This window comes from Pecten maximus, chromosome 2, assembly GCF_902652985.1.
Source record: "Pecten maximus chromosome 2, xPecMax1.1, whole genome shotgun sequence".
Lineage (NCBI taxonomy): Eukaryota > Metazoa > Mollusca > Bivalvia > Pectinida > Pectinidae > Pecten > Pecten maximus.
In genome coordinates, this window is record NC_047016.1 from 22,779,356 (window position 1) to 22,791,683 (window position 12,328).

General features: G+C 39.6%; 1 protein-coding gene across 6 annotated transcripts in view; it reads right to left on the reverse strand.

Annotated features, from left to right (window-relative positions):
* LOC117321534 (zinc finger protein GLI3-like) overlaps window positions 1-12,328 on the reverse strand; it is a 137,808-nt gene that overhangs the window by 12,119 nt on the left and 113,361 nt on the right. For all 6 annotated transcript variants that reach the window (XM_033875972.1, XM_033875976.1, XM_033875977.1 and 3 more), the window contains exons 7-9: window positions 11,280-11,483; window positions 4,626-4,837; window positions 4,219-4,342 (exon numbers count right to left, since the gene is read on the reverse strand). In XM_033875972.1, the coding sequence (XP_033731863.1) occupies window positions 4,219-4,342; window positions 4,626-4,837; window positions 11,280-11,483 (540 nt within the window). The remainder of the gene's footprint in view (window positions 1-4,218; window positions 4,343-4,625; window positions 4,838-11,279; window positions 11,484-12,328) is intronic.

A 12,328-nucleotide genomic window follows, 5' to 3' on the forward strand; every position in this document is an offset into this window, starting at 1 on the left:
CCGATCTGGGAATCAAATCTTACCACTGAACCAAGTACCCTGCCACCATGTATTGGATATAAAATATAAGAAAATTAAATTTTTACAAATAGAAATTTATTGGGAGGTTACAGACAGAAAATTAGTTGGTGGTAGGTTACCGTTAGATACTTCATTGGTAGGTTACCGATAGAAACTTCATTGGGAGGTTACCGATAGAAACTTCATTGGGAGGTTACCGATAGAAACTTCATTGGGAGGTTACCGATAGAAACTTCATTGGTGGGAGGTTACCGATAGAAACTTCATTGGGAGGTTACCGATAGAAACTTCATTGGGAGGCTACCGATAGAAACTTCATTGGGAGGTTACCGATAGAAACTTCATTGGTGGGAGGTTACCGATAGAAACTTCATTGGGAGGCTTACCGATAGAAACTTCATTGGGAGGTTACCGATAGAAACTTCATTGGGAGGTTACCGATAGAAACTTCATTGGGAGGTTACCGTTAGATACTTCATTGGGAGGTTACCGATAGAAACTTCATTGGGAGGTTACCGATAGAGACTTCATTGGGAGGTTACCGATAGAAACTTCATTGGGAGGTTATCGATAGAAACTTCATTGGGAGGCTTACCGATAGAAACTTCATTGGGAGGTTACCGATAGAAACTTCATTGGGAGGTTACCGATAGAAACTTCATTGGGAGGTTACCGATAGAAACTTCATTGGGAGGTTACCGATAGAAACTTCATTGGGAGGTTACCGATAGAAACTTCATTGGGAGGTTACCGATAGAAACTTCATTGGGAGGTTACCGATAGAAACTTCATTGGGAGGTTACCGATAGAAACTTCATTGGGAGGTTACCGATAGAAACTTCATTGGGAGGCTACCGATAGAAACTTCATTGGGAGGCTACCGATAGAAACTTCATTGGGAGGTTACCGATAGAAACTTCATTGGGAGGCTACCGATAGAAACTTCATTGGGAGGCTACCGATAGAAACTTCATTGGGAGGTTACCGATAGAAACTTCATTGGGAGGTTACCGATAGAAACTTCATTGGGAGGTTACCGATAGAAACTTCATTGGGAGGTTACCGATAGAAACTTCATTGGGAGGTTACCGATAGAAACTTCATTGGGAGGTTACCGATAGAAACTTCATTGGGAGGTTACCGATAGAAACTTCATTGGGAGGTTACCGATAGAAACTTCATTGGGAGGTTAACGATAGAAACTTCATTGGGAGGTTACTGATAGAAACTTCATTGGGAGGCTACCGATAGAAACTTCATTGGGAGGTTACCGATAGAAACTTCATTGGGAGGTTACCGATAGAAACTTCATTGGGAGGTTACCGATAGAAACTTCATTGGGAGGTTACCGATAGAAACTTCATTGGGAGGTTACCGATAGAAACTTCATTGGGAGGTTACCGATAGAAACTTCATTGGGAGGCTACCGATAGAAACTTCATTGGGAGGCTACCGATAGAAACTTCATTGGGAGGTTACCGATAGAAACTTCATTGGTGGGAGGCTACCGATAGAAACTTCATTGGGAGGTTACCGATAGAAACTTCATTGGTGGGAGGCTACCGATAGAAACTTCATTGGGAGGCTACCGATAGAAACTTCATTGGGAGGTTACCGATAGAAACTTCATTGGGAGGTTACCGATAGAAACTTCATTGGTGGGAGGTTACCGATAGAAACTTCATTGGGAGGTTAACGATAGAAACTTCATTGGGAGGTTACCGATAGAAACTTCATTGGGAGGTTACCGATAGAAACTTCATTGGGAGGTTACCGATAGAAACTTCATTGGGAGGTTAACGATAGAAACTTCATTGGGAGGTTACTGATAGAAACTTCATTGGGAGGCTACCGATAGAAACTTCATTGGGAGGTTACCGATAGAAACTTCATTGGGAGGTTACCGATAGAAACTTCATTGGGAGGTTACCGATAGAAACTTCATTGGGAGGTTACCGATAGAAACTTCATTGGGAGGTTACCGATAGAAACTTCATTGGGAGGTTACCGATAGAAACTTCATTGGGAGGTTACCGATAGAAACCTCATTGGGAGGCTACCGATAGAAACTTCATTGGGAGGCTACCGATAGAAACTTCATTGGGAGGTTACCGATAGAAACTTCATTGGTGGGAGGCTACTGATAGAAACTTCATAAGTGGGATGTTACCGATAAAAACTTCATTGGTGGGAAGTTACCTATAGAAACTTCATTGGTAGAAGGTTACCGATAAAATTATCGGGAAGTTAACAATAGAAAATTCATTCGGAGGTTACAGATGGAAATTTATTTGGAGGTTATCGAAAAAAATTCTTTGGGAGGTAACCGTTGAAAATTCTTTTGGATGTTACCAATAAAAACTTCATTATGAGGTTACCGATGGAAATCTTTGGGAGGTTGCTGAAAGATCCACATTGAATAACATGGGATCATTGATGTATTTATTGTGTGTTGAAGTTATAGATTCATTTGATAAAACTGCTAAAATGCTAGGAATATGTGACGTTGCTGTCTAATGATGCAAAACAAGTGTAGCTCTCAGTTTCATCAAGCGATAAACAGAATACGAGACTTGTTAACATGATGATAGTACAGATCCATGTTTTCACATAGGAAAGGTAATGTTGCCTCTTACTATCAGTGATAAGCTCACTGTAAAAAAGATTCATGTTTTCAGAAACATATCATATTTGGTTCTTCTCTACAGCAGGAAATCAGCTCCTCACTGACAGGAGAGCTCTAATCAGATAGGTACATGTTTTCGAGAATTTGATCGACATGAAAGCAGGTGGAAATTCATGGGGAGCCATTAACAGTGGTGTTGGGAAATCTATCGGAGTGTGTATCTTACAACGATATAATTTAAAACATATTCATCATTTCGTGCCAGCAAGCTCTGAATTATTTTATCTAGAATTACATTGGATGCTAGACATAGAATGTAGTGCACCTCGTAGGCTTCTTTGTATACCCCAATGATTGTACCAAACTCATTTTACACGTTAACATAGTACAGGTGATACTTTTTCATGCTAGTAAACAACCTTTCAATTTGCTTAATAGCTATATATATTTCTTTATCACAGATATCGTGTTTTATAGACCATCACATTTCATTATTGTTGTATTTGATAAAAAAGGGACATTTTTATATATGACAAATACCAGTAAGTTGATGACATCAAGAAAGCGTCTATAACATTGTGTGAGCTATCACATTAATGTTCTGAAAATATTCCCCTCCTAAGTAAAATCTCCTCAGCATTAAACAGGATCATTCCATTCTGCACAAGGGGGAACAAGCTCATATCATAAATCATAGTCATAAATTTTAGGAAAAAAATTCCTTGCCAATGAGCTGACTTGAAATTTTCACTCCTTTCCATCAAACTAATCAGCCAATCAAGTGTCTTGTTACACAGACCTGGGCCATCAAGCCTGCCAATGAAGTATTCAGTTTCAGACAAGTGTTTGAATTTGCCTGGAGGCAGCCTTTTTAGTCTTGATCTTTCTTTGATTATTTTGACATAAAATTCACTTCAATCCTCATTTCTCATTCATCTTTTAAAATTCCTGAACAACACATAGGATGCTAGGATGGGTTCTGTGTCAGAAAACGCCTGCTATTTACATGTAACTGAAACAGATTTAACTGACTAGTGTTACTGACTTTAATAATGACTTTGATAAATATCTATCACATGTATATATTCACTTCTTAGAAACAAGGCGATAACATTATTGTATGCATGCTTGTTTAAACATCTAATTTGGTAAATTTAATTCATTTGTTGAAAAATATGTAAATTAATCAAGGTTTATGTTTGGAAAATAACATTTTTTCTCATCCGTCTTGTGATATGTACAAACAAATCCCACAATGGAGATTATCAGACGCATTTTATATACTAGGTATTCGCGTCCCCTGGTTTGGTGATCTTTATCGGGCTAATGAAAACCAGGTAGTAAATAATTCACTCAACATTCTCACTGCATTAGCTACAAACAATATCAGGAAAAGAGAACTTTACATTTTTGTCTTCATTGCATACTACGATAATCCGCTAAAATTAATTTTTTTTAATTTTTTTTTTTATCATGCACATAGTAAGAGAAATGAATTGATGAATATGTCTCTTGCCAATTATATTGATTATCATATACACAAATTATATCATAGTCACATTTTGATTTACCTAGACTCGGCATGTCTGCCTCCTTTTTAATTTTCGACCGCTTGCTCTCCCCCATAGCATTGTCTATGGTACTACTGCTCACCACACTACTGCCAGCCTCTTTGGTGGTGGTGGAGATTTGGGGCTAAAACAAAACCACCTAAAGGTCATTTCATTTAAACAAAACTAAAATCTTAAGATTAAAGTTTATTCTGATAATATCATATCTTCATCCGATACCTGTGTTTCAATTGTAGAAATTTGGTCCCTTCGTACACATTTTGGGTTCAATTTAAAAAAAAGAAATATTTGTAGAAAGGAATGGCCATGGAGACTGGCTTATTAACAGCAGACATTTTATTTCTGACATCCTAATGCTGTTGTTTATGAGTTGGATTAATTGTTATGTACAGAATGTTGGTGCTTACTGGTGGGTTGTGTTTAGGTTGTGGATGAATAGGTTGTGAATGTGAGGTAGGCGGTATGAGGGTCCCTGGCGGAATTCTCCCTGCTCCCATCATTGGAGGCATCATGGGATAGATGAAGGGAGAAGCGGCCATACTGCTGGGTCCTGATCGCATGTAAGGATTCATGGGATGTCCCATCTGCTGCATGGCGGGGCTGGCAGTTCCAAGGGAGGCTAAAAAGGATGTAACATGTTAAGGGTTAAAAGGCTGTTAAATAGGCACCACAGGAGCTCTAGCTTACTCAGTTACTTAAAACCAACAGATGTAATTTATATAGTAACTTACAATTAAATGAACATTTACTACACTACCTACAAAACAAAGGGGTAATTTACTGTGAAACTCCTCAAGTATAACTGACATACTTTTATGATATACACCAGTATGCGTAGACAATAGAGAGAGAATTTGGCATTGTAGTTATTCTCCAGATAACCTTGTACTCCCTTAGACTACTAACCATAGTCTCTAGTGTCTGCCAGAGATATAATTCTTACAAATGTTTGCTTTACTTAGGATGAACTTAACCTGATATAAACATATCATCCACTTATCAAGTATACTTTCCTTCCTCCATACATCAAAGAGTTCTGGTTACAGATCCAGACACAAGAATTTATCATAATTGTACAAATCAGCAAATTATCTGTTTGGATTTCTGACAAACAAATTGGGAGACTCAAATTGTCTAGATCCCATAAAAGCAACTTTTATGTAGAACTGACTGATTAGTTTGTAAACAAGATCTGACAGGCTTGTTTGTCTGTAAATAAGATCTGACAGACTTGCTTGTCTGTAACTAAGATCTGACAGACGTGTTTGTCTGTAACTAAGATCTGACATGTCTGTAAATAAGATCTGACAGACTTGTCCGTCTGAAAATAAGATCTGGCAGATGTGTTTGTCTATAAATAAGATATGACAAACTTGTTTGTCTGTAAATAAGATCTGACAGACTTGTTTGTCTGTAAATAAGATCTGACAGACTTGTTCGTCTGTAAATAAGATCTGACAAACTTGTTTGTCTGTAAATAAGATCTGACAGACTTGTTTGTCTGTAAATAAGATCTGACAGACTTGTTTGTCTATAAATAAGATCTGACAGACTTGTTTGTCTGTAAATAAGATCTGACAGACATGTTTGTCTGTAAATAAGATCTGACAAAACTTGTTTGTCTATAAATAAGATCTGACAGACTTGTTTGTCTGTAAATAAGATCTGACAGACATGTTTGTCTGTAAATAAGATCTGACAGACTTGTTTGTCTATAAATAAGATCTGACAGACTTGTTTGTCTGTAAATAAGATCTGACAGACTTGTTTCATGTCTGTAAATAAGATCTGACAGACTTGTTTGTCTGTAAATAAGATCTGACAGACTTGTTTCATGTCTGTAAATAAGATCTCACAGACTTGTTTGTCTATAAATAAGATCTGACAGACTTGTTTGTCTGTAAATAAGATCTGACAGACTTGTTTGTCTGTAAATAAGATCTAGCAGATGTGTTTGTCTATAAATAAGATCTGACAGACTTGTTTGTCTGTAAATAAGATCTGACAGACATGTTTGTCTGTAAATAAGATCTGACAAAACTTGTTTGTTTTAAATAAGATCTGCCACACTTTTTTGTAAATAAGGTTGATCATGTAACTATCCTTCGAAGCGATTTTGATCACAACTACCCCGTAGAGTGACTTGTACCACTACTGTAAGTGGGTACGTCGCCATCCCCAACAGTGACTTGAACCACTACTGTAAGTGGGTATGTCCCCATTCCCTACAGTGACTTGGACCACTACTGTAAGTGGGTACGTCGCCATCCCCAACAGTGACTTGGACCACTACTGTAAGTGGGTACGTCCCCATTCCCTACAGTGACTTGGACCACTACTGTAAGTGGGTATGTCCCCATCCCCTACAGTGACTTGGACCACTACTGTAAGTGGGTACGTCCCCATCCCCTACAGTGACTTGGACCACTACTGTAAATCGGTACGTCCCCATCCCCTACAGTGACTTGGACCACTACTGTAAGTGGGTACGTCCCCATCCCCTACAGTGACTTGGACCACTACTGTAAGTGGGTACGTCCCCATCCCCTACAGTGACTTGGACCACTACTGTAAGTGGGAATGTTCCCATCCCCTACAGTGACTGGAACCCCTTCTGTAAGTGGGTACATCCCCATCCCCTACAGTGACTTGGACCACTACTGTAAGTCGGTACGTCCCCATCCCCTACAGTGACTTGGACCACTACAGTAAGTCGGTACGTCCCCATCCCCTACAGTGACTTGGACCACTACAGTAAGTCGGTACGTCCCCATCCCCTACAGTGACTTGGACCACTACTGTAAGTGGGTACGTCCCCATCCCCTACAGTGACTTGGACCACTACTGTAAGTCGGTACGTCCCCATCCCCTACAGTGACTTGGACCACTACTATAAGTCGGTACGTCCCCATCCCCTACAGTGACTTGGACCACTACTATAAGTCGATACCCCCTTCCCCTACAGTGACTTGGACCACTACCGTAAGTCGGTATGTCCCCATCCCCTACAGTGACTTGGACCACGACTGTAAGTCTGTACGTCCCCATCCCCTACAGTGACTTGGACCACTACCGTAAGTCGGTACGTCCCCATCCCCTCCAGTGACTTGGACCACTACTGTAAGTGGGTATGTTCCCATCCCCTACAGTGACTGGGACCCCTTCTGTAAGTGGGTACGTCCCCATCCCCTACAGTGACTTGGACCACTACCGTAAGTCGGTACGTCCCCATCCCCTACAGTGACTTGGACCACTACTATAAGTCGGTACGTCCCCATCCCCTACAGTGACTTGGACCACTACTGTAAGTCGGTACGTCCCCATCCCCTACAGTGACTTGGACCACTACCGTAAGTCGGTACGTCCCCATCCCCTACAGTGACTTGGACCACTACCGTAAGTCGGTACGTCCCCATCCCCTACAGTGACTTGGACCACTACCGTAAGTCGGTACGTCCCCATCCCCTACAGTGACTTGGACCACTACCGTAAGTCGGTACGTCCCCATCCCCTACAGTGACTTGGACCACTACGTCCCCATCCCCTACAGTGACTTGGACCACGACTGTAAGTCTGTTCGTCCCCATCCCCTACAGTGACTTGGACCACTACTGTAAGTGGGTATGTCCCCATCCCCTACAGTGAATTGGACCACTACTGTAAGTCAGAATGTCCCCATCCCCTACAGTGACTTGGACTACTACTGTAAGCCGGTACGTCCCCATCCCCTACAGTGACTCCCATGAAGCCACATCAATTGAGACACTCCAGTTCCGCTAGTGTTATGTACAACCTCCATTTTTTTTCTGACTCCCTTAGCTACATCTGCATCACTTATGCATTTTTATTTCTGATTTTTGCTGTATGTTTCTGTCTTCTCTTTCTGGTTGGTTTGTTTGTGTACATGAAGCTCAGCAACTTCTAATGTGGATGGTATCGCCAAAACTGTTGTACAATTCATAACACCACGGGGGAGAGGGATATCTGAATGTGCAGTCTGTAATTTTTGGTTATTAGTCTTTATGGATATCAACCCATCTGATATTTTGCGTAGGTATTTTTGCCCCATGCGTCAACCTATTAGGTAATCTCCAACACGGGAGAGTTCTAAGGTTATTGGTGAAGTGTTATCAGTGTTTTGATGGGAGCTGAGTAGGTATCTGTTGCGGGTAAGAATCAGCATGGGTGGTATATCATGATAGATTGGTCTATTTATAGATAAAATTACCAAAAATAACACAATTATTGAAAGGTAATGGTCCCTGGAAACAGTGAATGAAAACCTGATACATGAGACTATTTTACAAGGAGAATTACATATAGCCTGTGTTACAGTATATCTCCAGGAATCTCATTATAACACTTGGCCAATTTCCTTCCTCCAATTATTTACAGAATGTAAATGATACTTGATTTATAGGCTACAACCTGTATATCAGTTTAGATTGTACGTCTGGGGTATCATTGTTCTTATTTTCAAAAACTGACAAAGAAGATATTTTACACATTATTTGGATTAAGATATCAGTCATCATACATTCATCTAGTACATTTCAGTTTAGTCTTCTGTTGTCAGAGTAACAACACACAACATTTGGTAAAAAAATAATAAAAAAAAAGTCTACTTAAATTCAAATTCCTTTTCTCTCAGGTCTTAATAGAGTTTAAGATTTAAATTACTAATTTATTTAATGAATACAAGATTTTACAACCTTTCTTACTCTTATGAAAATATAAGTACCCAGGAAGTGTCAATTAGGTCAAGGTGATTTAACAAAATTATCATCAAAGACATCATAATTATACTGTATATATTTCATTATTTACTAAATAAGCAGAATTTGAAAGTTATCCTTTGATACTACTATATAATTATATACCAAGTGCATCAAGTTTTTTTTAATTAATTATATAAATTATCTCAGAATATTATGTATAAAAAAAAGAGCTCCGAGCGAATAATTAATGGAATGAAAGTAATTAATTCAGCGAAGATTGTTTTAATGAGAGAAGATGACATGTAACTGTACAGTATTGGATAGCTAGCAGTTCTATATAAACAGGCTTACTCTAAAGGTGAAGCAGTGATTGGAATCAATCATCAAACTTGGAGTCTAGAATTACATATATATCTTTTTTAATTTATTTAATTACTAGAAGTAGTTTGATACAGGAAGTAGGGAGATGTGTGCCTCCTTGTAGGTACTCCTACCTCTGGCTGTAAAGAATCAATGACTACAGACAACCTTAGACATCAAGTGGTGAGAGGCACATTCAGGATCTCTCCGTGTAAATCATCTGTCCCTTAGGTTAGTGATCCCAGTAAGATCTGGCACGCTATTGTAAGCCTACCTGATGCACTAGACATAAATTTTCATTGAATCAATTGAATTTTTTTTTTCTAATTATTTCAATTTGCTTTTTAACATGAATAAGAAAATGTAAATATAATGTGAGTGCCTTTTTCATTCAAGTAATTGTAATTGACAAAATCAAATTTTTATAAAGAGTATTGATGGCCTGTGGTTCCAGAGTAGCCATGGCCTTGACCTTTGTATAAAAAAACTTTGTTAGTTAGCTTGTTCACTTTATAATCCTGTACACAGGCAGTGTCATTTTGACAGTGTCTCTTTTTAGTAGCTGGTGACTACCTCACTGAACATACATGAGGCCCACCAAATGGTAACCATAGCAACTGGGGTTAAGTATGTTGATGTCTAAGGGGAGGACAGTCCCTGATCACGACATCCAGAGAAACACTACAGGACATCCCGAGAAACACTACAGGACATCCCGAGAAACACTGCAGGACATCCCGAGAAACACTGCAGGACATCCCGAGGACATCCCGAGGACATCCCGAGAAACACTGCAGGACATCCCGAGAAACACTACAGGACATCCCGAGGACATCCCGAGGAACACTACACGACATCCCGAGAAACACTACAGGACATCCCGAGAAACACTACAGGACGTCCCGAGAAACACTACAGGACATCCCGAGAAACACTGCAGGACATCCCGAGAAACACTACAGGACATCCCGAGAAACACTACAGGACATCCCGAGAAACACTGCAGGACATCCCGAGAAACACTACAGGACATCCCGAGGACATCCCGAGAAACACTGCAGGACATCCCGAGAAACACTACAGGACATCCCGAGAAACACTACAGGACATCCCGAGGACATCCCGAGAAACACTACAGGACATCCCGAGGACATCCCGAGAAACACTACAGGACATCCCGAGAAACACTACAGGACATCCCGAGAAACACTAAAGGTCATCCCGAGAAACACTACAGGACATCCCGAGAAACACTACAGGACATCCGGAGAAACACTACAGGACATCCTGAGAAACACTACAGGACATCCCGAGGACATCCCGAGAAACACTACAGGACATCCCGAGAAACACTACAGGACATCCCGAGAAACACTACAGGACATCCCGAGAAACACTACAGGACATCCCGAGAAACACTACAGGACATCCCGAGAAACACTACAGGACATCTCGAGAAACACTACAGGACATCCCGAGGACATCCCGAGAAACACTACAGGACATCCGGAGAAACACTACAGGACATCCGGAGAAACACTACAGGACATCCCGAGAAACACTACAGGACGTCCCGAGGACATCCCGAGAAACACTACAGGACATCCCGAGAAACACTACAGGACATCCCGAGAAACACTACAGGACATCCCGAGAAACACTGCAGGACATCCCGAGAAACACTGCAGTATGAATCAAACCTACTATGGAAGAAAGCTGCTGATGTCACAGAAATGGTTCACAAATTTCTATAAATAGTAATGTCCTTGACCTTGTTATAATTTCCGATGATGACGTTATTAGATTTTGTTATTTGCAAAGAAATGACTAGAAGTAGTTATAACATGATTGTTTTTGTTATCTAAACCAAATATACAATTTATAAACTGTTTAATGTTGGGTTTCCTTTGTTCTAATTGAATCATTGTTGTCTTTGTATTGTTAGCCTGTTTCAGTTTCACAATAATTGGAGGCAATCCTCACCTGCAGATAAATGACCATATGATCCACTTGCCGCACTGGAACTCCTAGAGTTTGTACTATGTAAAAATGGAGTGAACTGTAGCGACCCTTCGGAACTCCTTGTGAGGCTTTGTATGTCCAAATAGTCGGAGATGGGAGAATGAGACAATGCCCGTTTGCGACTTTTACATATAATACTTGGGCGCGGACTTGTAAGACGGGAACCTGAAACATCATACATGTAATTTAATTAATAATCCATTTTTATACTATATCTATTATTTATGTTTATTCTATCATTGAGATAACAATTTTATGCGGAAGGTTTTGTCTGGTTCTTTTGCATTTGCAATAGAATTTGTTGAAATGAAATTAGAGGATATTTTTTTAAGAAATCTACATTTGGTTTTTGTTGGGATGTTTTAAATCATAAACCTACATCACTTCATAACATTTTATCGATTCATCTGTCTGCTTCTAAATATTTTGTTTTAAACAACAGAAATCTACAATAGATTTGTCTGAACAGCTCTAATCCATATACACATATATGGGCATTGATGAACATGCATTCCTTGACAAGCATAAATTCCTAACAAACATTCCATAATTGAAAAAAAAAAAAAAAATAAAGAAAAAAACCCTAAAAAAATGTATGTATGACTCAGCATATCAAAAGAAGAAAATGTTCCCATCTTTGTTTTCCGGACTACAATAACAGATATTTGTTTCAAGTATTATTCCTAGCTTTCATCAAAAGAGCATCAGAATTACATCTAGTTCCCAGGAGAAAATAAAGGCAACATTTATACAGAATAATATACTGTAAGGAAGTGTACAATATGCACCGAAATCCAGCAGCCGTGCTGCCTTGACTACAGGCCGTCAGTCTTTGATGTGTTGCTGTATGTTATCTGCACAAATCCTATCACCAGTACTTCGTTCCTTCAAACATTAGGCTAATGATTTAACAGTTTTCAATATCACAACTTTGTACGGGTTGCTAAATATTGCACAGTAAGCATTCCAAATATTTCACCTTATTTCAGGGAATGTTCACCACGCTTGGA